General features: G+C 38.9%; 1 protein-coding gene, 2 long non-coding RNA genes and 1 pseudogene across 5 annotated transcripts in view; 1 reads left to right on the forward strand and 3 right to left on the reverse strand.

Moving 5' to 3' along the window:
* Positions 1 to 203: 203 nt before the first annotated feature.
* Positions 204 to 9,886, reverse strand: LOC126941283 (uncharacterized). The gene is made up of 3 exons (XR_007721236.1): positions 9,775 to 9,886; positions 3,786 to 3,909; positions 204 to 1,382 (listed from the first exon to the last, which is right to left on the reverse strand). It is a non-coding gene; the product is annotated as an uncharacterized LOC126941283 (long non-coding RNA).
* Positions 9,788 to 20,150, forward strand: LOC126941284 (uncharacterized). The gene is made up of 2 exons (XR_007721237.1): positions 9,788 to 9,885; positions 20,039 to 20,150. It is a non-coding gene; the product is annotated as an uncharacterized LOC126941284 (long non-coding RNA).
* On the reverse strand, positions 10,445 to 10,566 carry LOC126941569 (uncharacterized; annotated as a pseudogene).
* Positions 20,151 to 21,539: 1,389 nt separating the features above from the next.
* The window catches only part of MIB1 (MIB E3 ubiquitin protein ligase 1), a 133,589-nt gene continuing 127,360 nt past the window's right edge, over positions 21,540 to 27,768 (reverse strand). For all 3 annotated transcript variants that reach the window (XM_050767618.1, XM_050767617.1, XM_050767620.1), the window contains one exon: positions 21,540 to 27,231. In XM_050767618.1, coding sequence (XP_050623575.1) covers positions 27,091 to 27,231 — 141 coding nt within the window. In that variant the 3' untranslated portion in view covers positions 21,540 to 27,090. The remainder of the gene's footprint in view (positions 27,232 to 27,768) is intronic.

The following is a 27,768-nucleotide window of genomic DNA, read 5'->3' on the forward strand; positions in this document are numbered from 1 at the left end:
TATTAGACTTAGACATATCCTCTCTTGTTCTAAACCTTTATTCAGTTACAATAATTGCAAGATACAGAATTTTGAGAAATCATTTGTGATATTGTATGTACAGCAATTTTTAACTGAAACACCACTCTAAACTAAAAGAAAAGAATGAATTAGGGCTAGGCACGGTGGTTCGCACCTGTAATCCCAGCACTTTGGGAGGTGGTGGCAGGAGAATCGCTTGAACCCAGAGGTTTGAGGCTGCAGTGAGCCATAATCACGCTACTGCATCCCAGCCTGGGCAAAAAAGCAAGACCTCAACCCTAAGGAAAAAAACAGAATGAATTGGAGCTCTGTGTCCCTTTGTTTCCCACCACATGGTAGCATGAGGATGGAGTGTAAGCGCTGGATGAATTCAGCTTGAGTAAAACCAGGTGATGGAGAGGAGAACGTGCAAAGGTCAGAAGTCCATTCACCAATGCAATGATCCTCATTGCCCCAACGCTAAGCCAGGGAGGAGCAGGGCTTCATTCTACTCACTAAGGAGATTTTACTGACCCCTTGTGGGAAAAGAGGTTGGTGCATCCAATAAAGATCCCAGTTTGGGAAACATGTTTTCCTGTAGTCCTTCACCCGAAAAATTCAAGCAACAGAAAGGTGAGGTAGGTTACTAACTGCCCGAGTTCTTCCCATTCAACTCGAAACTCTTATTTACAGTTACTTCTCAGATCAACTTCTTTCCTGACACTCTTTAGAGTTATCAGAGGCAGGAGAAGTTTGATGTCAGGAATATGGGCTTTGGGTGTTCAAAAACAAAAAGAAGGAAGGAAAGCAGGGAGGAGGGAAGCAGGCAGGGAGGGAGGAAAGATAAGAAAAATAATTTGGGGATCTTAGCACAGCTACTGGCAAATCAAAGACTGTAAGCAATTTGTTTAACTCGCTGGGCCTCCCTATCCTCACAGGTGAAATGAAACTCATAATGCTAATGATTCAATCAGGTGGTGAATATGAAGTGCCCGTGCGCAGTACACAGTGGATGCTAAATAAGTGTCTATGTTGTTATCGTTAAACATGATGCTGCCATATTTACTCAGTATCATGATACTCATTCAACAGTTACTTCACACTACTATATAGCACATCTTTTGAAAGAAAAAAAAACAACAGAAGTTTCCTTTTAAAGAAGAATTTCCTCAGCAGAGCCCAGGCTTGACATAGTCTCTGACAGTATACACAGATGGAAACCACTTCTTGTCCAGGCAGCCTGGCTTACCTCGTGCAGGCCATTCCGGGGTGGGGAGGTTGGGAGGGGTCACGGAGAGCAGCACCCCTTCTGTAGAGCGGGCGGGGCAGCCTGGCTCGGCCGTGTGTCTTCACTTCTCTTCCCATAGGAGATGCCTAGGGTCCTACGCAAGTACATTATCTTTGCTGCGATTGGAAGGAGACGATTCCCATTTCCCCAGCCTCCAGATGTTCTGGCCTAAGAAGCCCTCAGCCCTCCAGGGGAGTGGGCTCCTGAGCAGGGCGGTTCCATGGTTAGATGGAGAGGAGGGGCGCGGGAAGACCGCACAAGGCCTGCTTCGCTCCCTCCACGGCAGGTACCAGGGGCCTGGGCAATGCCTCCTCACTCTTTTCCCCTTCGTCCCCAGGGGAGGGGAGATGGGGCTGAAGGATAACAGACACAACTAAACCGGAGAGACTGGGTTAGAGGAAAACGAACTGCCTGGCTTGGAACCACTTGGCCAGACCCCTGGAGTGAATCCCACACCTTTCCAGGCTGCTTGACCTCCCTGCTCATTAAGCCAGTGCAGCCCAGAATCATGACCTCCTCAGGCCGCCTTCCCCAGGTCCCCCTGCTCTGGAATGGCAGCGTCTCCGACTTTTCCTTTTTCTGTCTCCCGCTACAGAGCAATAGAAAAAATAAGTTCTTCTATGTATAGTAAGATATTAAAAGTCATTATTGACCATGGGCAATGGCTCACGCCTGTAACCCCAACACTTTGGGAGGCCAAAGCAGGAGATGGCTGGAGGCCAAGAGTTTGAGACCAGCCTGGCCAACATGGCGAAACCCCATTTCTACCAAATATATATATGTATATATATTTTATATATATAATATATATGTATGTATGTATGTATACAAAAATGAGCCAGGCTTGGTGGCACATGCCTGTGGTCCCAGCTACTTGGGAGGCTGAGGTAGGAGGATTTCTTGAGCCAGAGAGGTTGAGGCTGCTGTGAGCTGAGATCCCGCCACTGCACTCCAGAGAATGCAACGGAGCAAAACCTGGGCATCGGAGTGAGACCCTGTCTCAAAAAAAAAGTCATTGTTATTAAAATGTGAAAAGTTAGATGAGGTCATCATGTATGCTATATTTATGTTTTTAACAAGAAAGGAGTGCGGTGGCTCATGCCTGTAATTCCAGCACTTTGGGAGGCCGAGGCAGGCGGATCATGAGGTCAGGAGATCGAGACCATCCTGGCTAACACAGTGAAACCCCATCTCTAGTAAAAATACAAAAAATTAGCTGTGCGCGGTGGCAGGCGCCTGTTGTGCCAGCTACACGGGAGGCTGAGGCAGGAGAATGGCGTGAACCCGGGAGGCGGACCTTGCAGTGAGCCTAGATGGTGCCACTGCACTCCAGCCTGGGCGACAGAGTGAGACTCCATCTTTAAAAAAGAAAAAAAAAAAAAAGGAGATACCAGTATATACATGTGTGTATTTCATAATATTAAAATAAAAACAATGTATTTTTCTACTAAAAATACATTAAACACTGTCTCTACTAAAAAAGTTAATAAACTATACTGTTGTTTATAGGAGAATGAGGAGCTGAGTGGAAGCAACAGGGATAGAAGAGAGATTTCTTCCTTGCAGATGAGCAGTCTGGGTAATAATCATTATCATCATTTAAAAAAAAATAAGAAGATAGACTTCTTTGAATATACTGTTTTGGAGAACTGACTTTGGAACAGTGTACATATTTTTCATAATTTAAAATGAAATTAATAAATCAATTAATAAAACAATTCTTAATATCCAAAAGTAAAATTAAACTTCTACACCCAGTTGACAGCATAACTACATAGCTACTATATACCAAGGGACTGTAAAACACGATAATTTCATGATCTGTCTCTAGTTAGATACACCCTAATGACAGAGCCAAACAAAAAATTTCAACTTTTCAGAAATCATATTGTTAATAACACTAATATTGTTATTGTACAATAAATCAAATAATTTTTTTAAACATTTTTAAAAAAGGAAATGTAGGTATAAGATCAGTAAGGTTGCTGGGTGCAGTGGCTCACACCTGTAATCCCAGCACTTTGGGAGGCAGGTGGATCACCTAAGGTCAGGAATTCGAGACCAGCCTGGCCAACATGGTGAAAATACAAAAAATTAGCCGGGAGTGGTGGCTGGCACCTATAATCCAAGCTACTCAGGAGGCTGCAGCAGGAGAATCGCTTGAACCTGGAAGGCAGAGGTTGCAGTGAGCTGAGATCGCGCCACTGCACTCCAGCCTGGGCAATAAGAGCAAAACTCCGTCTCAAAAAAAAAAAAAAAAGTAAGGTTGTAAGCAGTCCTGAATTTGAATTGCAAAGTTCAGTTTGAACTCACATATTTTTTTCTTTAAAACGTTCTTAACCAGCTGAGTTTGGGGTTTATACCAATAATCCCAGTATTTTGGGAGGCCAAAGAAGGAGGATTGCTTGAGGACAGGGGTTTGAGACCAGCCTTGGCAACATAGCAAGATCCCGACTCTACAAAAAATAAAAAATTAATCAGGCATGGTGGCACTCACCTGTAGTCCTAGCCACTTGGAAGGCTAAGGCAGAAGGATCCCTTGAGCCAGGCAGTTCAAGTCTACAGTCAGCTATGGTTGCATCACTGCACTCCAGCTTGGGCAACAGCGTAAGACTCTGTCTCTTTTTTTAAAAAAAAATCAAACAAACAGAAAACATTCTTAGCTCTTTCCACTGAAAAGAAAAAGTCTAAGAAATAATGACCAGCCAGTAGCACTGACACCCCTGACACCCACATTGTGGTCTCTAAATGTCATTTCCTCAAACAAAAATCAGGACTTCTTGGAGCAATGTTTTATTTCAGGTCAGGCATTTCAAAAACAAGAAAGCCATCGAAGAAGAACAGATTTGTGTCAATAGGACCACTGAATAAGTGTCCGCTAGCCAAAGATGGGCAATGTGAGCATCAGTGAAGACAAGAACTGAAATACATTACAGCATCTAAAACATGTTTAAATCCTTGGATTTGTACTGTTATTTTTAAAAAACATATTTGGTCATCTTTGGAAGATGTTAAGGACCAACTCATTAATCAATAAAATAAGAAATGGCTGGGCACGGTGTAATCCCAGCATTTTTGGAGGCTGAGGTGGGTGGATCACTTGAGGTCAGGAGTTCAAGACTAGCATGGCCAACATGGTGAAACACTGTCTCTAGCAAAAATACAAAAATTAGCCAGACGTGGTAGTGCACACTTGTAATCCCAGCTACTCAGGAGGCTGAGGCAGGAGAATCTCTTGAACCTGGGAGTCGGAGGTTGCAGTGAGCCAGCACTGCAGCCACTGCACTCCAACCTGGGTGACAGAGCGAAACCCTGTCTCAAAAAAATAAATAAATACATAAGAAATAACCAGTCACTGCCTTCCTTTAGCAGGAGTAAGGAGGGAATATACCACGCAGAAGCAAAGCTCTGTGTCCGCTGTGAAGGCTTTGAAGGAGACAGACCATGACCAGACACAGACCCTGTTTCTGATGCTGAGAAGAGAGGAGCTAAATAAATCCTGGTTAACAAGTGCATCAGGTGAAGATGGGACTTGGAGCCCCCAAGCCATACTTTCAATTTTCTAGATAGGAGCCTTGACAGGGACAAACTCAGCAAGATACTTGTGAAGGTCATCAATATTCTTTTTCTTTTTTTAAGTTGAAATACCATTCACATATTATAAAATTCACCACTCCAAAATGTGCAGTTCAGTGGGGTTTGATAAACTCACCGAGTTGTCCAGTCATTGTCACTATTTAATTCCAGAACATTTTCCTCACTTCAAAAAGCAACCCTGTACCCACCAGCAGTCACTCCTGTTAACCTCTCCCCCAAGCCACTGGCAATTACTAAAACCTATTTTCTGTCCCTATGGAATAGGTGTGTCTATTCTGGAATTATTAATTTTTTTTTAGACAATCTCACTGTTTTGCCCAGGCTGGAGTGCAGTGGTGCAATCTCAGCTCACTGCAACCTCCACCTCCCAGGTTCAAGCGATTCTTGTGCCTCAGCCTCCCAAGTAGCTGCAATTACAGGCATGTGCCACCACGCCGGGCTAATTTTTGTATTTTTAGTGGAGACGGGGTTTTACCGTGTTGGCCAGGCCAGTCTCAAAATCCCGACCTCATCCTTGGCCTCCCAAGTGCTGGGATTACAGCTGTGAGCCACTGTGCCTGGCCTCACATTTTTATATAAATGAAATCATACAATATGTGGCCTTTTGTGTCTGGCAGTTTCTCAAAAGGTTAAACAAATTGTAAATATGACCCAACAATTCCACTTCTAGTTATAGACTAAGATAATTGGAAACTGTAGCATAATTAGAAATATACTTGGTCTTTATTCCCCATTCCTGGCACAGAGCTCCTAAAACCCTTGAAATTTCCTATGTGATCAGACTGCTTTTTGTTTTTCATAATGAGACCTTTTTGATTGTACCTGAATTTATGTTACTGAGGTGGTTTATGGTGGGCCCCTAGATAGCCTCAAGATGGGGCTTGTCATCAGGAAGATCAAGTGATTGGAGGGTTGGACCTTTCAGCCCTAATCACTAACCTTTGAGAAGTGCGGCAGGGCTGGAGATTAAGCTCTATAAAAACTCTAGAACTAAGAGATTCAACAAGCTTCCAGGTTGAAGGATGCATCTAGGTGCTGGGACGGTGGCACACCTCTATTCCACATGGACAGAAACTGCACTCAGGACCCTTCCTGGCCTTGCCTTATGTACCTCTTCATCCGGCTATTTCTCTATATCCTTTATAATAAACCAGTAAAATGTAAGTAAAGTGTTTCCCTGAGTTCTGTAAGCCATTCTAACAAAATATTAGAATGATTTTGAATATTAGAATATTAGAATGACCCAAGGAGAAGATTTGGAATGGCCAGTTATAGCCCATTGGTCAGCAATATGGGAGGCCAAGACATAGTTAGCATCTGAAGTGGAGGAAGTCTTGTGGCATGTAGCTCTTTTTTTTTTTTTGAGTCGGAGTCTCTCTCTGTCGCCCAGACCGGAGTAAAGTGGCGTGATCTCGGCTCACTGCAACTTCCGTCTTCCGGGTTCAAGCAATCCTCCTGCCTCAGCCTCCCAACGAGCTGGGATTACAGGCGCCTGCCACCATGCCCTACTAATTTTTGTATTTTTAAAAGAGACGGGATTTCACCATGTTGGCCAGGCTGGTCTCAAACTCCTGACCTCATGATCAGCCCACCTCAATAAAATCTGACGCTAACTCTAGGAAGATGATGCCAGGATTGAATTGAATTGTAGGACATCCATTCAATGTCAGAGAATTGGTTGTTGTGAGAAAACCTGCACATCTGGTGTCAGAGTTGTTGCCTGTGATGGTATAGAGAAACAGTGTTTTCCAGAGAAACATATAGTGACACAAAAACTTTTTCACAAATATAGCTAACATGCTAGCAGTATTAATCATAATAGCCAAAAAGTGGAAACAACAATCCAATTTCGACTGACTAATGAATTGATAAACAAAATGTAGTATATCCATACAATGGAGATCTGTTTTCATTCAATTGTTAATTTATTAATTTCTCCTTAATTTTTAAAGGATAGTTTTGCCATATATAGAATTCTTGGCTGGCAGGTTTTTTTCTTTCAGTACTTTGACTGTGTCATTGTACTGCCTTACTCCATGGTTTCTGATGAAAAATTAGCTGTTAATCTTAGGAAGACTCCCTTGCAGACGATGAGTAGCTTCTGTGTTCCAGGTTTCAAGATTCTCTTTCTTCAGCTTTCGACAGTTTATGATGTGCCTAATTGTGCATCTCTACTGCTTGAATGAATTTATCCTACTTGGGTTTATTCTACTTGAATTTCATCGAGTTTATTGCATGTGTAGATTAATTTTTTTATTAATTTTAGGAAGTATGGGGCATTATTTCTTCAAAATGTTTTTCTTTTTTCTTTTTTCTTCTTCTAGGACATTTTGCTGTAATTCATTCATTTAAATTGCTGCATAGTATTCCCTTGCATGAGTTTACCATCGTTTAATGGCATTTAATTGCTGAGGGACATTTGAGTTGTTGAAAACTTTTGGGTGTAACAACACTGCTCTAACATTATTGTACATGCATCCTGCTACACTTGTATACACATTTCTGTTAGATACTTATCTAAGAATGAAATTTCTGGATTTCAGGGTATTCATATCTTCAACTTTAACATATAATGCCAAACTCTTTCCCAAAATATTTGTATTCAGAGGAAGATTTACAAAATTACCATGATGTTAATGAATATTAAGCTTGCATAGGCTTCTGTGAATAGTTAGAGGTGCTGGCAGAATGTACTAGTGAGGGATGGGTAGCCAAGTAGCAATTAGAAAGCATTTCTGGCCAATTGCCTAAAGAGATTTCAGAAGAAAGAACCTGAATCTCTAAGGCTTCTGTAATTATTTTGTGTTTACTCTTCTCTTTTAGATATTCATTTTTATATTACATTTTATTCATCATTTACATTTTCTAAAGATGGCTCTCAAAATTGTATGTTTCAGATTCCTCAAAACTTGGACTACTCCCGTTTATACCACAGTGACTTCTAAATACATTTTTCCAATCCAGACATCTCCCTTAACATCAGGATCTTAAATACAACTTCTACTTAGATCATTTGCATATTAAGAAGAATCTCAAACCAAATGTAGCCAAAATATAATTCATTATTTTTTCCTCTTAATCTTTTTTCAGTCACTCTCCAAACATATTCTTCTCCTACCACTCACCATTTTGGTTAAGTGACACCATTGTTTACCCAGTTACTCTAGTCATTGTTGATTCCTCCTTATACCCTCTACATCTAATTCAATGACAAGTCATATCTGCTCCACTTATTATACAAAACATATCCTGAATGCATTTACTTCTTTCCAACTCCACTGCTACCACCATCATCCAAGCTGCTGTAATTTATTTCTTCTGAGATGCAGTCTTGCTCTTGTCACCCAGGCTGGAGTGCAATGGCGCGATCTCAGCTCACTGCAACCTCTGCCTCCAGGGTTCAAGCAATTCTTCTGCTTCAGCCTCCCAACTAGCTGGAATTACAGGCGCCCACCACCATGCCCGGCTAATTTTTGTATTTTTAGTAGAGACAAGGTTTCACCATGTTAGCCAGGCTGGTCTCAAACTCCTGATCTCAAATGATCCACCCACCTCGGCTTCCCAAAGTGCTGGGATTACAGGCATGAGCCACCGCGCCTGGCCAAGCTACTGTAATTTCTTACTTGGATTGATACAATAGTCTTCTATTTGATCTTCCAGTTTTCATTTTTCTCAAGTACAATTCATTCTCAACAGAGCAACCAACATGATTTCTTTTTAGTTTAGTTTTTTTGTTTTTGTTTTTGTTTTTTTTAAGAGACGAGGGCTCACTGTGTCACTCAGGCTAGGGTACAGTGATGCAATTATTGCTCACTGCATCCTCCAACTCCTGAGTTCAATGTATCCTCCTGCCTCAGCCTCCCAAGTAGCTAGAACCGCAGACATATGCCACCATGCCCAGATAATGTTTTTAAATTTTTTTGTAGCAGCAAGGACTTGCCATGTTTCCCAGGTTTGTCTTGAACTCCTGGCCTCACGCAATCCATCTGCCTCAGCTTCTCAAAGTCCTGGGAGTACAGGCATGAGCCGTCACCACTGGCCCCAACATGATCTTTTAAAATATTAGATTATGTCAGTCCCTTGCTTAAAAGCTTCCAGCAGTTTTCTTTTGCATTTAAAATAAAATTGTAATCCCTTCTCCTTCCCAGAAGGAAAATGATCTCAGATGGAAACATGAAAATGCAAACATCATGACAAACACCAGAAAGGTAAATATGTGACTAAATATAAATAAGTATTAACTGAACAAAACAATGAAGGTAATATCATATGGTATTTAAATTATAGGTACAACTAAAATGTGTAACAATAACAACGTAAAAAGTTAGAGGAGGGTAAACTGAAATTTTACATTTCTAAGTTTATAGCTATTTTAGAAAAGTGAAGTCATAATTCATATTACACTTTAAAAGTTCAAAAATACATATAATATGTAGGGTAACCATTAAAAATATAACTATAAAATAACTCATAACAAGTTAATCAAAGGGGGAAATGGAACTTAAAATATTGAATTAGCTCAAAAGAAGAAAAAGAAATATACAGAAGAACTAAATAGAAAACAGTAAGATTATAGATATAAATCCAACTATAACTATAATTATATTAAATATAAATGGATTAGGTGTTCCAACTAAAAGACTAATTTGTAGACTGGATTTTATAAAAGAACTACAGTTTGTGCTTTGCACAATTACTCTAGGTACACATTTCAGTTAGCACAGTTTAGTTAAATACACCAGTATCACAACATCACGGCTTAGATTTCTGTTACCATGGCATATTAACTGTAAGTGATTGCATGAAGTACAAACTTTGCAGCTATCTCTCCAGTCTACAAATCAGTACATAAATAACAGGCATATTATGATTATTGACAATCCACATACTTCTTTCCAAGGCTACTAGTGACTGGTCAAAGCAGATCTGTTACTCAGTTCACCTGCAGACAGCAAAGAATGTTGTTGTGTTGCCTCCTCGTCTCGCAGTGGTAAACCCTCGTCTCGCAGTGGCAAATTTTTTTTACTTTTAGTAGAGATGGGATTTCGCCATGTTTGCCAGGCTGATCTGGAACTCCTGCCCTCGGGTGATCTGCCTGCCTTGGCCTCCCAAAGTGCTGGGATTATAGGCATGACCCACCGTGACCAGCTTTCTTGTAGTTATTTTGAAATATACAACCAATTAACCCTACTATCAGTATAGCCACCCTACTGGTCTGTTGAATACCTGGTCTTTTTTTTTTTGGAGGCAGAGTTTCACTCTTGTCACCCAGGCTGGAGTGCAGGGGCGTGATCTCGGCTCACTGCAACCTCTGCCTCCCGGGTTCAAGCGATTCTCCTGCCTCAGCCTCCTGAGTAACCAGGATTACAGGTGCACACCACAATGCCTGACTAATTTTGTTCCTTTAGTAGAGATGGGGTTTCACTATGTTGGCCAGGCTGGTCTCGAACTCCTGACCTCAGGTTACCCACCTGCGTTGGTCTCCCAAAGTGCTGGGATTACAGGCATGAGTAGTAGACTGGCCTTACCAGAAGTGTTAATAGAAGATCTTCATAGAAAAAAAAATTTTTTCATTTTTGTTTACTCATTTTATTTTAATGTAGCGCAGGGGCCTTTGCACAGGGGCCATGCTAATCTCTGTATCATTCCAATTTTAGTATATGTGCTGCTGAAGCGAGCACCTACAGCTTCTTTAACCATTCACCCATTGAAGAACGTCATGGTTGCTTCTAGTTTTTGGCAATTATGCTTTGAGTTTTGGGGGCTACAAACATTCATGTGCAGGTTTTTGTGTGGATGTAAGTTTTTCAACTTATTTGGGTAAACATCCAGGAATATGATTGCTAGATTGTATGGTAATATTGTGATTAGTTTTATAAGAAACTGCCAAATTTTCTTCCACACGGGCTGTTCTGCACTCCCACCAGCAATGAATAAGAGTTTCTGTTACTCCACTTTCTTGCCAGCATTTGGTGGTGTTCATTTTATGGATTTTAGAGCCATTCTAATAGGTTGGTGGTACTATCTCACGGTTTTAAATTGCAATTCCATAATGACATTGGTTCTGAGCATCTTTTCATATGCTTCTTTGTCATATATATAGATACACATATGTCTATATCTTCATTAGGGAGGTTGTCTTTTCAAACCTTTTTGCCTTTCTTTTTTTTTTTTTTTTTTTTTTTTTGAAACAGAGTCTCGCTCTGTCACCCAGGCTGGAGTGCAGTGGTGTGATCTCAGCTCACTGCAACCTCCACCTCCCGGGCTCAAGTGATACTTCTGCCTCAGCCTCCTGAGTAGCTGGGATTACAGGTGCCCGCCACTGCACACAGCTAAATTTTGTATTTTTAGTAGAGATGGGGTTTCACCATGTTGGCCAGGCTGGTTTCGAACTCCTGACCTCAAGTGATCCACTTGTCTGAGCCTCCCAAAGTGCTGGGATTAAAGGTGTGAGCCACTGCGCCTGGCTGCCTATTTTTTAAATTGGGTTTTTCATTTTGTTTTTATTCAGATTTAAGACTTCTTTGTAATTTTGGAAAAAAGTCTTTATTAAGTGAATTTTGCTAATATTTTCTTCCAATCTGTGGCTATTTTTATTTCCTTTTTTCTTTTTAACCTTTTTTTTAAAAAAAAAAAAAGAAAAAAAAAAGACTGGGCCTTGCTCTGTGGCCCAGGCTGGTCTTAAACTCCTGGTCTCAAGTGATCCTCAGCCTCTCAGAGTGCTAGGACTGGCATAAGCCACTGTGCCCAGACTCTTTTCATGGTCTTAACAATGCCTCTCACAGAGCAGAACTTTTAAATTTTGATGAAGTACAACTTATCAGGCTTTTCTTTCATAGATGATGCTTTTGGTGTTGTATCTGAAAAATCATAACCAAACCCAAAGTTACTTAGATTTTTTCCTGTGTTATCTTCTAGAAGATTTGTATCTTGGCATTTTACAGTTAGGTCTATGACCCATTTTGAGTTAATTTTTGTGAATGGTGTAAGGCCTGTCTCTAAATTTTTTTTTATTTTTTTAAATTTTTTTTGCAAATGGATGTCCAGTTGTTTCAGCACTGTTCTTGAAAAGACTATCCTTTCTCCATTTAATTGTCTTTGCTCCTTGTTAAAGACCTGTTGACTATACTTCTCTGTAGAGTTCATAGAAATGAAGTTAAAAAGAAAAACAACAAGTCCGGGCATGGTGGCTCACGCCTGTAATCCCAGCACTTTGGGAGGCCTAGGCGGGTAGATCACCTGAAGTCAGGAGTTCGAGTCCAGCCTGACCAATATGGCAAAACCCCATCTCTACTAAAAATGCAAAAATTAGCCAGGTGTGGTGGTGTGCGCCTGTAATCCCAGCTACTCGGGAGGCCGAGACAGGAGAATTGCACCCAAGAGGCACAGGTTAAAGTGAGCCAAGATCATGCCACTGCACTCCTTCAGGATCTCTTGTAGGGCAGGCCTAGTGCTTCCTTCAGGATCTCTTGTAGGGCAGGCCTGGTGGTGACGAAGTCTCTAAGCATTTGCTTGCCTGTAAAGGATTTTATTTCTCCTTCACTTATGAAACTTAGTTTGGCTGGATATGAAATTCTGGGTTGAAAATTCTTTTCTTTAAGAATGTTGAATATTGGCCCCCACTCTCTTCTGGCTTGTAGAGTTTCTGCTGAGAGATCTGCTGTTAGTCTGATGGGCTTCCCTTTGTGGGTAACCTGAACTTTCTCTCTAGCTGCCCTTAACATTTTTTCCTTCATTTCAACTTTGGTGAATCCGACAATTATGTGTCTTGGAGTTGCTCTTCTCGAGGAGTATCTTTGTGGCGTTCTCTGTATTTCCTGAATTTGAGGGTTGGCCTGCCTTGCTAGGTTGGGGAAGTTCTCCTGGATAATATTCTGCAGAGTGTTTTCCAACTTGGTTCCATTCTCCCCGTCACTTTCAGGCACACCAATCAGACGTAGATTTAGTCTTTTCACTTAATCCCATATTTCTTGGAGGCTTTGTTCATTTCTTTTTACTCTTTTTTCTCTAAACTTCTCTTGTCGCTTCATTTCATTGATTTGATTTTCAATCAGTGATACTCTTTCTTCCAGTTGATTGAGTTGGTTACTGAAGCTTGTGCATTTGTCACATAGTTCTCGTGTCATGGTTTTCATCTGTGTCAGTTCATTTATGAACTTCTCTGCATTGGTTATTCTAGTTATCCATTCTTCCATTCTTTTTTCAAGGTTTCAGTTTCTTTGCACTGGGTACGTAGTTCCTCCTTTAGCTCTGAGAAGTTTGATCTACTGAAGCCTTCTTCTCTCAACTCGTCAAAGTCATTCTCTGTCCAGCTTTCTTCCATTGCTGGCGATGAGCTGCGTTCCTTTGGAGGGGGAGATGTGCTCTGATTTTTTGAATTTCCAGCTTTTCTGCACTGCTTTTTCCCCATCTTTGTGGTTTTTATCTGCCTTTGGTCTTTGATGATGGTGACATACTGATGGGGTTTTGGTGTGGGTGTCCTTTCTGTTTGTTAGTTTTCCTTGTAACAGTCAGGACCCTCAGCTGCAGGTCTGTTGGAGTTTGCTTGAGGTCCACTCCAGACCCTGTTTGCCTGGGTATCAGCCGCGGAGGCTGCAGAAGATAGAATATTGCTGAACAGCAAGTGTTGTTGTCTGATTCTTGCTCTGGAAGCTTCGTCTCAGAGGTGTACCCAGCCATGCGAGGTGTGAGGTGTCAGTCTGCACCTAATGGGGGATGTCTCCCAGTTAGGCTACACGGGGTCAGGGATTCACTTGAGCAGGCAGTGTGTCTGTTCTCAGATCTCCACCTCCTTGCTGGGAGAACCACTGCTCTCTTCAAAGCTGTCAGACAGGGACATTTACATCTGCAGAGGTTTCTGCTGCTTTTTGTTTAGCTATGCCCTGTCCCCAGAGGTGAAGTCTACAGAGGCAAGGCAGGCCTCCTTGAGCTGTGGTGGGCTGCACCCAGTTCAAGCTTCCCAGTGGCTTTGTTTACCTACTTAAGCCTCAGTAATGGCGGGCGCACCTCCCCCAGCCTCGCTGCCGCCTTGCAGTTAGATCTCAGACTGCTATGCTAGCAATGAGGGAGGCTCCGTGGGCGTGGGACCCTCTGAGCCAGGCGTGGGATACAATCTGGTGTGCCACTTGCCAAGACCCTTGGCAAAGCACAAAATTAGTGTGGGAGTCACCCGATCTTCCAGGTGTGTGTGTCTCAGTCTTCCTTGGCTAGGAAAAGGAATTCCCTTCCCCCTTGCACTTCCCAGGTGAGGCGATGCCTCGCCCTGCTTCAGCCCTCGCTGGTTGGGCTGCATCCACTGACCAGCACTGACTGTCCGACACACCCATGAGATGAACCTGGTACCTCAGTTGAAAATGCAGAAATCACCTGTCTTCTGTGTCACTCACGCTGGGAGTTGGAGGCTGGAGCTGTTCCTATTTGGCCATATTGGGTGCCCCTCCTTTTTTTTTTTTTTTTTTTTGAGACAGTCTCCCTCTGTCACCCAGGCTGGAGTGCAGTGGCATGATCTCAGCTCCCTACAACCTCCTCTGAGCTCAAGCAATCCTCCCACCTCAGCTGCCTGAGTAGCTGGGACACAGGTGCATGCCACAAAGTCTGGCTAATTTTTGTATTTTTAGTAGAGACGGGGTTTTACCATATTGCTCAGGCTGTTCTCAAACTCCTGGCCTCAAGTGATCTGCCCACCTCGGCCTCCCAAAATGCTAGGATTACAGCCCTCAGCCACCACACCCTGCCACCACACCCAGCCACCAGCATCTTTTATTGCCTATATTTTTTATACAAGCCATTTTAACTGGGGTGAGATGATATCTCATTGTGGTTTTGATTTGCATTTATTTGATAATTAGTGATATTGAGCATTTTTTCATATACCTGTTGGCCATTTGTATGTCTTATTTTGAGAAATGTCTGTTTAGATCTTTTGCCCATTTTTAAATGAAATTGTTTTTGGTTTTTTGCTATTGAGTTGTTTGAGCTCTTTGTATATTCTAGTTATTAATCCCTTTTCAGATGGATAGTTTGTAAATGTTTTATTTTGTTGATTGTCTATTCACTTTGTGGACTCTTTCCTTTGCTCTGCAGAAGCTTTTTAGCTTGAAGTAATCCTAATAGTCTATCTTTGCTTTGGTTGCCTGTGCTTTTGAGGTGTTACACAAGAAATCTTTGCTCAGGCCAATGTCCTGGAGTATTTCCCCAATGCTTTCTTCTAGTAGTTTCATAGTTTCAGGTCTGGGATTCAAGTGTTTAATTCATTTTTGTTTGATTTTTGTGTATGATAAGGTGTAGGGGTCTATTCTCATTCTTCTGCATATAGCTATCCAGTTTTCCCTGCAGCATTCACTGAAAAGACTCTCCTTTCTACATTGTAATTTCTTGGCACCTTGATTGAATACGAGTTGGCTGTAAATGCATGGATTCATATTTGGGTTCTCTATTTCTGTTCCATTGGTCTATGTGTCTGTTTTTATGCCAGTATCATGCTATTTAGGTTAGTATAGCTTTGTAATAAATTTTGAAGCCAGGTTGTGTGATGTCTCCAGCTTTGCTCTTTCTGTTCAGGATTGCTTTGGCTATTTGGTCTTTCATAGTTCCATATACATTTTAGAATTGTTTTTCTATTTCTGTGAAGAATGTTATTCATGTTTTGATAGAAATGGCATTGGATCTGTAAATTGCTTTGGGTACTATTGTCACTTTAAAAATATTAATTCTTCCAACCCATGAGCATGGAACGTTTTCCCATTTGTGTGTGTATGTGTGTCCTCTTCTATTTCTGTCATCAGTTTTATAGTTTTCCTTGTATAGATCTTTCACTACTTTTGTTATATTGATTCTTAGGTATTTTATATTTTTTGTAGCTGTTGTAAATAGGATTACTTTTTTGATTTTCCAGGTTGTTTGCTTTTGGCATATAGAAATGCTACTGGTTTTTGTATGTAGATTTTGCATTCTGCAACTTTACTGAATTCATGTATCGGTTCTAACATACTTTGGTGAAGATATTAGGTTTTTCTAGGTATAAGATCATGTCGTCTGTGAACAAGGCTAATTTGATGTCTTCCTTTCCAATTTGGATGCCCTTTATTTATTTCTCTTGCCTAATTGCTTAGCCTTCAATTTTTCTCCATTCAGTACAATGGTTAGCCATGGGTTTGTCATAGATGGCCTTTATTATTTTGAGGTATGTTCCTTCAACACCCATCATAAAGGGATGTTAAATTTTTTTTTTTTTTTTTGAGACGGAGTCTCGCTCTGTCACCCAGGCTGGAGTGCAGTGGCACAATCTCGGCTCACTGCAAGCTCCGCCTCCCGGGTTCACGCCATTCTCCGGCCTCAGCCTCCCGAGTAGCTGGGACTACAGGCGCCCGCCACTGCGCCCAGCTAATTTTTTTCTATTTTTAGTAGAGACGGGGTTTCACCATGGTCTCAATCTCCTGACCTTGTGATCCGCCCGCCTCGGCCTTCCAAAGTGCTGGGATTACAGGCGTGAGCCACCGCGCCCGGCCGGGATGTTAAATTTTATCAAATGCTTTTTCAGCATCTATTAAAATAATCACATGGTTTTTATCTTTGATTCTGTTAATGTGATGTATCATGTTTATTGACTTGTGTATTGTATGGCAGATGCACCTGACAGCAGTAACTTAAGCATATACCCTGAGAATGACCCTATGGTCTAAGAAGAATGTGTGCTCAGAGTTCCAAGCTAAGGAATCCAGTAGTGGCTAACCCAGAGATTCACTTCTTATGAAGGACATTGAACCCCTCTGCCCGTTCCTTGGAACATAGGATGTGCAAGGAAATGAGGCCCCTTTTCTGGGTTAAATGAAGTTTGCTAGGTTGGTGTTGCTACATGAAAATGCCATATAAACTGCATGTTTTTTACAAACAGTAGCAGTGCTCCTGTCCACCCTGTCACCTCTGGACTGCCTTGTATGTGCGTCCTCTATAAACCATGTCTGGTAGTAAGTTACTGGCTCTAGGTCTCTTCTGGGCCTCTCAGACACAATGCCATCTCTTCTGGAGTCACTAGGGGTCTGGCATGACACATATGTTGAACCATCTTTGCATCCCTGGGATGAATCCCACTTGATCATGGTGAATGATCTTTTTAATGTGTTGTTGTATTTTGTAATATTTTGGTGAGGATTTTTGCCTCTATAGTCATCAGGGATAATGGCCTACAGTTTTCTTTTTTTATTGTGTCCTTATCTGGTTTGGGTATCAGGGTGATATTGTTTGGCTCTGTGACCCCACCCAAATCTCACCCTGACTTGTAATAATCCCCATGTGTCAAGGGCAGAACCAGGTGGAGATAATTGAGTCATGGAGGCAGTTTCTGCCATGCTGTTCTCATGATAGTGAGTGAGTTCTCATGAGATCTGATGGTTTTATAAGGGGCTTCCCCCTTTGCTCGGCATTCATTCTCTCTCCTGCCATCCTGTGAAGAGGTGCCTTCCGCCATGACTGTAAGTTTCCCGAGGCCTCCCCAGCCATATGGAACTGTGAGTCAATTAAACCTCTTTTCTTTATAAATTACGCAGTACTTGGGTATTTCTTCATAGCAGTGTGAGAATGAACTAATACACAAGGTAATGCTAGCCTGATAGAATTTGTTTGGAAGTATTCCCTCCTTTTCAATATTTGGAAGAGTTTAATTGGTATTAATTCTTCTTTTGAATATTTGGTAGAATCCACCAGTGAAGCAATCAGGTCCTTGGGCTTTTCTTTGATGGGAGACCTTATTGGGGTTTCAATCTCATTACTTGTTATTGGTCTGTTCAGGTTTTCTACTTCTTCATGGCTCAATCTTGGCAGGGTGTATATGTGCAGGAATTTATCCATTTCTTCTAGGTTTTCCAATTTGTTGGCATATCGTTATTCATAATATTCTCCAATGATTCTTTGTATTTATGTGGTATCAGATGTTATGTTACCTTTCTCATTTCTGATTTTATTTGGGTCTTCTTTTTTTTTAGTCTAGTTAAAAGGCTGTCAATTTTATCTTTTAAAAAAAACAACTTTTCATTTTATTCAACTTTTGTTTTTTTCCTAGTCCCAATTTCATTTATTTCTGTGCTGATCTTTATTATTTCTTTCCTTCTACAAATTTTGAGTTTGGTTTGTCTTTTCTTCGGGAAATTTAGTCCATTAACATTCCATATTATTAAGAACTTAGTACTGCCATTTTGTTCTTTGTTTTCGGGTTTTTTTTTTTTTTTTTTTTTAAATAACTCCTCTCTTCCTTTCTTCCTGTCTTTCTTTGTGGTTAATTTTATCTCCAATAAAATGTTTATTTATTTGTTTATTGTTTGTTTTGAGACGGAATTTCGCTCTTGTTGTCCAGGCTAGAGTGCAGTGGTGTAATCTCGGCTCATTGCAACCTCTGCCTTCCGGTTCCAAGCGATTCTCCTCAGTCTCCCGAGTAGCTGGGACTACAGGTGCCCGCCAACACATACAGCTAATTTTTGTATTTTTAGTAGAGACGGGGTTTCACCATGTTGGCCAGGCTGATCTCAAACTCCTGACCTCATGATCTGCCCACCTTTGCCTCCCAAAGTGCTGGGATTATAGGCATGAGCCACTGCACCTGGCCATATGTTTTAATTTATTGCTAAATCAAAATAAAAATGAATAAACAAAAATTAAAAATTAAATAGAAGTATTAACACTTCTGGTAAGGCCAGTCTACTAGCACCAAATCCCTTCAATATTTGTTTCTCTTAGAAAGCCTTTACTTTTCCTTTACTTTAGAAGGATAATTTCACTAGATACAGAATTCTTATTTAGTACTTTTTTTCTTTCATCCTTTTAATTATTTCCTTTTACTCTTCTTGTTTGCATAGTTTCTGGAGAAGTTCAATATAGTACTTATCCTTGCTCCTCTATCAACAAGGCCCCTCCCCAACACCCCAACCCCACTTGGAGTTCTTTCATGATTTTTTTGTCTCTGATTTTCTGTACTTTGAATATGAGATGGTAATTTTTTGATTTTTAATATTTATCCTGGCTGATATTCTCTAAGCTTCCTGGATCTGTGGTTTGGTGTCTATCATTATCTTTGGGATATTCAGTCACTATAGATTCAAATGTTTCTTCTATTCCTTTAAAAAAAAATTTTTTTAATTTTCTGGCTGAGCGTGGTGGCTCATGCCTGTAATCACAGCACTTTGGGAGGCCTAGGCAGGCAGATCACCTGAGGTCAGGAATTTGAGACCAGCCTGGCCAACATGCTGAAAACTTTGTCTCTACTAAAAATACAAAAATTAGCTGGGCGTGGTGGTGGGCGCCTGTAATCTCAGCTACTCAGGAGTCCGAGGCAGGAGAATCGCTTAACCTGGGAGGTGGAGGTTGCAGTGAGTGGAGAGTGCACTGTTACACTCCAGCCTGGGTGACAGGAGTGAAACTCCATCTCCAAAAATAAATAAATAAAATGTTTTTTAAATCTTCTGGTATTCCCATTTGTAACATTATTTCAAGAATCTTTTGATTCTTAGAGCTTCCATCTCTCTGCTTATATTACCCATGGTTTTTTGTTTGTTTTTGTTTTTTGTTTTTGAGACATTATCTTGCTCTGTTGCTCAGGCTGGAAGGCAGCCACACAATCAAAGCTCACTGCAGCCTCGAACTCCTGGGTTCAAGTGATCCTCCTGCCTCAGCCTCCTGAGTAGTTTGGACTAGAAGCACCTGCCACAATCCCTGGCCTTTTTTTTTTTTTTTTTTTTTTTTTTTTTGTAGAGACAGGGTCTTGCTGTGTTGTTCAAGCTGGTCTTGAACTCCTGGCTTCAAGCAACTCCCTACTTGGGCCTCCCAAAGTGCTGGAATTACCTGAATTGTCCACTTTTTTTCATCAGAGCTCACAGCCTATTAATTGTTGCTGTTTTAAATTCCTACTTTGATAATTCCAGAATCTCTGGCATGCTTGCTGGTTCTAGTTTCCCTATTAAATTAGGGTAACCTCACCTACAAAAGTATTTCCCTAACTGCCTGTCAGTGTCACACTCTTAATATTAATGTTTTGTGTCAAAGAAAGAACACAGAAGGGAAAGAAGACAATACTTTCAAATATATGAAAAATAATGAATATATTATCTTGGAAATCTGCCTTTCAGAAAGCTGCTCTAACTGTAAATGCAGAGCCCCAGCATGAAGTGTTACCTGCAGCCTGAATGCATCACATCTGATGAGTTACGGGCAAAGGCAGCACTGCCTGATGGCCTCCTTCACATGTCATCCCCTCACTGATGATCTGTTACAGGTCTGGTCTTCCATTTCCAAATAAGGTCTATCATTTTCTTGTCCTTAATAAGATAAAAATGAATTTATCAACTAGTTTTATTATAAGGGAAAAACTATTTGCCAAATGATTATTTGCCAAATGATTATTCTTCAACAAATAATTTATCTGAGAAATCATTCATGGTGTTCTACTTTAATCTGTATACTCATTATATCTTATAAACGCCTTTTTGTTGTTGTTTTTAAGAGACAGGGTCCCACTCTGTCACTCAGGCTGAAGTGCAGTGGTGTAATCTCAGCTCGCTGCAGCCTTGACTTCCCGGGCTCAAGCAATCCTCCCACTTCAGCCCCCCAAGCAGCTGGGACTATAGGTGTGCGCCACCATGCCTGGCTAACTTTTGTATTTTTTGTAGAGACAGGGTTTTGCCATGTTGCCCAGGCTGGTCTTGGAACTCCTGAGCTCAGGCAATCCACCCACCTCAGCTTCCCAAAGTGCTGGGATTACAGGCATGAGCCACCACATCTGGCCTGAATGTTTTCATTGTCAATACATTTGGGAAATGTTATGCTAAAAGACTATCAAATAATTTTAACCTTTGTGAAGAATGAAAAACTATCAATGATAAAAAATATAAAGCAAGTTTTCTAAAACATCTTTATTTTTAAAACCTATACAGTTTCAATTTAGTAAAAAATATTGCCATGAAATTTCTAATTATACAGCAACAGAAACAAAAAAATACAGTTAATTAGAGGTTACTCAAAATAAATTCACAATTTTAATGTTGGAATATATATGCTTTTATCAAATAAACAAAAGATTTTTTCAGATGTTTTTCCTCTTAAACATCAGATACACATAATCTTTTGAACTGGAGCTAGATGACCTCTCAATAACTTCAGAAATAAGTGCTTATATTAACATGGAAAATAAAATAACCCCAAAGCATACAATTAATGATTTACTCATAAAACTAAAAACCAAATAGATCATTGCTTCAAAATGTCTACCTCTTGAAAATGAAATCTACATCTGACTTGTGAAGAGGAATAATCTTTTTATAGAAAAAGATGAATCTTCCACACTGGTTAATTTACTTCCTATCAAATTTATCCTATTCAGATTATTTTCATATGTCTTAATCCTGAAGAATGTGAGGTGTTAAAATATGAAAAGCTTCTTTGGCCCTTTAGATAGAGGTACCTTAATTGTAAACAATTGCAAGGAGAGCCTTCTAGATGTGGACACTTACGCCGAGTTGAAGATGTACACCCTTGTTTCTTAAAGGCATGGTAATTTCCTTTTTAACAATAACAAGTTTTTTAATGTATTAAGATTTTTTAAATGCTTTAAAAATCAAAATTCATGTATACTACTATAAAAGAATAATTCTCAAAAGATCAAAGCATTATATGATATTATACCATAGGTTTTATTAATGACAAATGTTTGCATTACTTTTAAAAGCTTAGCTCTTACTAAGCATTCTTTAACAAAAGCTAATAAGCAGAATCATTTGCCATACAGAAACTATATTCACAAACAAGGCTTTAATCCAACATTGAAAGCTAAAGAATTGGAAAAAATACAAAACACTGCTATGAGTCAATTGAACTGCTATCATTGAATATACTGCATTTACAATGACACAAACATACTGAACATAAAAACAATTTTAGGGATTTAGTCTATAAGACTAGCATTAAGAATGACATGCAATTTGTGATTTCCTTTAAAAATAATTTTTTAAAACAGAATCCATTTGAACAAAGGGTCTTTTTTTTTTCTCTCATTTGAGGGGAAGACAATCTATGTTTCCCAAACAGATCCTCCTTTCATTCTAAAATAGCAAACTGTGACCTCGACTCCTCTTCCCAGACACTACTTATAGATGACTTTGCATAATAACTTAATTAGAATTACTTTTCTGGTAACAGTGTCATGGCCATAAATAATCAGTTTTTAAAAAACAAACACCAATTGCAAATCTAGAAAACATCCTTTAAAGAATTACCCAAACCCAGCACACATGCAGAATCATTAACAACAAGCTAAGCAATATGACTTTAAAACGTGTATATAAGGATACACATGCACTAAAGACCATCTTTTATAAAGTTTTAATAGTGTTGCCAAGTTAATAATTCTTTCAAGGCACTGAAGAATTACACAGATGGAGCTTCCAAAATATAACTGACAACTGCTTGAACTGTTAAAAAGCCCTGAGTCAGAACTTTCAATAACTTCCTGAAATTATAGATTACAGACAAAACGGCATGTTTATTTTATTTTAAAAATTACAGGACCATTTTGCTTTTTGGAGGAAATAAGCTGGGTTTATGAAACAAATCATGCAGACTATACAGGAAAAGTAAAATATTCAGCATATTACCTTTCTTAGACATTTTGTACTTGTCAATTATAACTTGCAGTTACGGATTTAGGCACCAAATTAATGTGACAAGTCAATTCTCCTGTACCTACTGCTTAAATTCTCAATGAAACAAAAACGTCAATTTTAACCTCAGGTTCCCATTTCCTCTTTCCTCACAAATAAGAATAAATGCTGGAAAAAGTAACACTCAGACAGAAAAGGAGGTAGAAAATGCCAATGTAGCAACTTACAATTTTAATTCATCGGCTCTACTGTCTAGTTCATGTTTTTATACCAGAGTTTCACATACTACTAACCAGTAAATTGAGGCTCAATCTAAAGGATATTCCCCCTCACTGTAGTAAAGCAATGTACACGAGACAGCATTAAAGTTTCCTCAAATTTAATGTTTTAAAGAAGTACAACTATCATTATTAATACTGCTATAGTTATATATATGTTAAAGTTCCTAGGCTATATATGACTATCAAGTAATATCAGTAAGCATTCCTATCATAATCAAGCAAATGAAGTAACGTTGCCTTTTTGACGGAAAACATATTTTGAAACTTTTACAAGCAGACATAAAGACAGTGGACATTTCCAACAAGGCACACATAATTTATGAAAATCTATTATGTTCCCAATTTAGTACAAACTCAAAGTTAATCTAATTCTGATATTTAAAATGTGCCTCTCCCCTCTGGCTCAAAATGAAATAACAAACCCTTCCAATTAACAGATATTTAAAACCTACTCAATTTAATTGCTAACAATTCAGAGGAGAGGTACATTGGCCCTCCCAAAAATTTTAAGAACTTAATGTTTACCATGATCTTAGATATTGCAAACACAAACTAAAGAATTTAGATGTTTCTTGATTTATATGGAGTCAAAATTCTATTCCACTGAGGAGAAAACAAAAAGGGGAGTTGTTTAATGGGTATGGAGTTTCAGTTTTGCAAGATGAAAAAGTTCTGGAGATGTTTCACAACAATGTAAATATACTTAACATGGCTGAACTGTATACTTTACAAACAGTTAATATGGTAAATTTTATGTTATGAGTTTTTCATCACAAAAAATACAAAAAAACTATTCAAAAATTCTATTTTTTATACAAATTATTACTATAAAACATGGTAGACATTCTGATAGGATAAGTGCTTTTCCTTTTGGATTAAAAAAAAGCAAGCTGTATTAAAGCCTATAGATGACATCTATATGATCCTCTTTTTTTCTCTACACTCAAATGCTGACTTTCCTATCTGTTGTAACCCCACTGTACTGATCCTACTCTACCCCATCTTTAATTCTCTTAGTTCATGAATTTAACTAATTCCTAGTCCAAAAATGGTCCAGAATTCAGAATAGACAAACAGCAATTGGGCAACACATAGACAGTATGTTTCTGCTATGTAAAAATGACTCAGCAAGCTTTCATATTTGAACCAGACACATCTTAAGCAGCATGCATTTCAATATGCTAAAATGCTCTTACGGGCTAAAGCCATAAAAATATAAATTTAAGAAATGTATTTCCAACATGAATTATCAATTAATTTTATGCTTCCATAGATAGCTGGTCAATTAGCAATGTTTAAAGTTACAAATATCTTATGCATAATTTGGCCAGCTAAACATTTGTCTAATATATTCCTACACTAATACAAAATTATCTTTTCTTGAAAACCTTCTTGCTCCCAACAAAATTAAATATGTATATAGTATAAGCAGTAAGAATGTTAGATTATGTGAACAAATACCATTAGAATAGCACCATCCGGTATATTGTATGTGTATGTTTTGAGTAACAACGCTAACAATCTTAGAAGAATAAAGGAGAAAATGGCAGGGTGAGGGGTACAGAGAGGAAATCCAGACACTACTCATTGACAACTCTTCTGAAACATCAAGAAATGTTATCAGGACCTTTGGATCTCTTCCTTTTAACTACAGATTCCTTAAAATACACAACTGCTGCACAATAAATTCTGAGTGTGCTAAGATGCCATTTTTCCACTGTTATGTATCTAATCCCTGAAGCCCAATAAATACTTTTTTGCATGAATGCGTGTCAGTTTTTTTCTTTTTTTTTTTAAATGATTCTAAGAAAAGTAAAAGCTCTTTTGAGGCACAAGATAAAGAGGTTTAGCTAATGAGGAGGGTAACAAACCTAATTGGAAAAGTACTGCTAAGGGACATATAGTAAGAGGTAGCAGATTCAGAGAGTTGGAGGAAAGTCACTGAAATGATGAAGTTCTTAATCTTATTATCTCTCACAAACCCAAAATAAATGTAAAATAATTTTTAGGTGATTGAAAACATGAATAAAGAAGTATTTTCTATTCACGCAACAAATTTCAAGGTGATACGAATACAGAAAATCCACAAGTACTAGCACTAAAATTATAACGACATTATTTCTATAATAAAAATGTATGTCATATTCTTATAAAGAAATAATTAAACTAGTCTGGAAGATGCTATTACCTTTGAGAGATCTGTTTTAGCATTGCAGCCAGAAAACAGAAAGGATTTGTTTAAGGAAAGTAGAGCTAGGGACCACACAATTCTCTGATTGGCCAACTCTGCAGGAGTCAGCCAGGTGCTCCCTCCTCACCAGGTGATCTAGTGGAAAGAGATGGGTAGCCCATGGCATGGAAGGAAAGGAAAAACCTAACATGCTGTTTTCATGTCTGCAAGGAGATTGTCTGTCTGTCTCTTTATGTGAACATCATCAGTCAGATGTTCTACCTTTTTATAACTTCAAAATAGTTTTTTCAAAAACAGGCTCAGTGGCCCCTTATTAGATAACTGAGTCTATTTAAATTTTCAAATTTGAAATCTATAAAAATTGTACTGTTCTAAATGATAGCAGTTACTCAGCTAAACATAGACATGGAATTGTTGAGACTACAAAACCAGCAAGCAAAGCTTCCCATTGCTTTCACCAGGACTTGCAAAGGCAGCAATGATTAAACAGCCAGAAACAGTGTTATGAGGGCTAGAGACTTCATACTTTCAAATTTAGTTGGTGTTCTACAAAAACTGAAGTAGGAAAAGCTAGCCAGATTTAAAGGAGGGAAAAAAAACTACAAAAGAGGATAACTATTTTTAGGAAAAAGCTTATCAACAGCATATAGTAGACACTATGTAAACAGCTAATATAGTCTAGCAGCAATGAACGCCCAAACACTTATTTATGTGTACATTTACTCAGGAGACAATAAGACTACAAAGGAGATCATTCAAAGGAGAAAAAACCAAATGATTAAATGCGCTAAAGTTTGTTGTTGTTGTTGTTGTTTTTAAAGTCTACCGGTAAGCAGACATTTCTATAAATGTCCTGGTCACTCTTTCTAAAGTACTTATAATTAGGTTATTGACCATGTCTTGGATATTGTTGGCAGTTTAAATAATATCCTCATCTGTAGGTATACATAGAAAGACTGTTTTCTTTACAGTAAAACTTACTATAAAGAAAGAGAAAATGGAAATAAGGCCTATAATGAAGACAGAATCAGTAACACTGTCAGAATTAACTGATACAAAGAAGAAAAGACTGCTGCCTTTGGAAAAGGCATTATTTTTTTGCAGATCACTGGGGTACTATTCAGTACATCAGCAAAGCTAAATAGAACCTCAGAGGTCCAAATAGGGCAATGTCATTTCACTGCTCAGATCAAGCTCAAGCCCAGATGAGTAATCACAGAAAACCTGAAGTACGCTTTTCATGGATTTTTTAAAAAACACTGGCTGAACAAAATAGTGTATGAATTAATATAGGAAAGGCAACTGCTAGTGGCCAGTTAATAGATACTCCTGTTTTTTTTTTCTTTTCAGTTGCCCACTATTATTGCTTATTTTTCCTTTTCTTGTCTATCAGTCATCTTGAAACTGGTAATCTGATTCAAGTTAATGTTCCTTTTGAATCTAGAAAATAAGATAAATGCAAAGTCATTATTCCCTCATTCTATGCTTCCATTTACTCTAAGAATTCAGAAAGAAACATGTGGATAACTTCCTGTTATCTTAAAAAGAGAATCATCCCTTCGGTATTCCCTTAACTATCTGGAACTTGTACTGTCATTTTATAATTTACCATGTGACATAATGGTTTGACCTGCCCCTTTTATTTGATGCATGACTTTTCAGAGAACCTATATCAACTCACTGTGTAAAACCATGATGAAATGAAGGATAACTGATCACAAAGAATTATGTCTTTTGAGATCTAACAGATTTATAAATTATAAGAGAAAAATGCAATTTTTAAAAAAAGGATATCCTTAAAGGACTTTCCTCTTAGAAGCCAAAGGTAAATTACCTATGAGTTACATGAATTTGATTTTTCAAATTTAAAACAAAAACAAAAAACACAATTTCCAACACCGTTTTGTAGGGTTTTTTGTTCTGGTACCTTTACAGCCTAATTATACTCTAATTAAACTTATAATCCAGTTTAATTACCACCTAATTAAACTATGATATTAGAAATTAACTCATCAGAACTTCCAACTAGATCAAAAGCCTACTAAGATCTCATGACTAGATACATTAGCTAACAAAATACACCATGTGTCTTAGTTAATACAAAAGAATCCTTCGTTCAATAGCCTTGCGACAGATAGGACATTCACTCATGCGGTCTCCACAGAGCTGACAGGTTCCGTGACCACAGAGGAAAATCATATTCTTCAGACGATCCAGACACACGGGGCACATTGTCTGTAATGTGAGATAACCAAGTAATAAATTAGACACTTTATATTCGGAAAGTGACAGACTATTATATATCATTACTTTTCTTTAGTCGTTTTAGTCAAATAGTATTTTGGTAGTTTTTAAAAATATTTTAACATTTTTAAATAGTTAAAATGTCATCCCTACAAAAATAGAAACACTGGTTGTACTATCAGGATAGTATAAAAGGTACTACATAAGACTAAAAACTATTAATACATAAAACATGGCCAGGCATGGTGGCTCATGCCTGTAATCCCAGCTACTCAAGAGGCTGAGGCATGAGAATCGCTTGAACCCAGGCAGCAGAGATTGCAGTGAGTCAAGATCGCGCCACTGTGATAGAGGCAGGAGGCAGAGAAATTCTAGGCAGACGGGGCGGGTCCCCAGTGAAACCCAACCTCTGAACTGAAAAGCCTGAAACCCACAGGCCAAAGTGAGAACTTCTATTCCTGTTTGCCCACTGTCTCCCAATTAGTTCTTTCTTTCTTTCTTTCTTTTTTTGAGACGGAGTCTCACTCT

The sequence above is a fragment of the Macaca thibetana genome, chromosome 18, assembly GCF_024542745.1.
Source record: "Macaca thibetana thibetana isolate TM-01 chromosome 18, ASM2454274v1, whole genome shotgun sequence".
In the NCBI taxonomy this organism is placed as follows: domain Eukaryota; kingdom Metazoa; phylum Chordata; class Mammalia; order Primates; family Cercopithecidae; genus Macaca; species Macaca thibetana.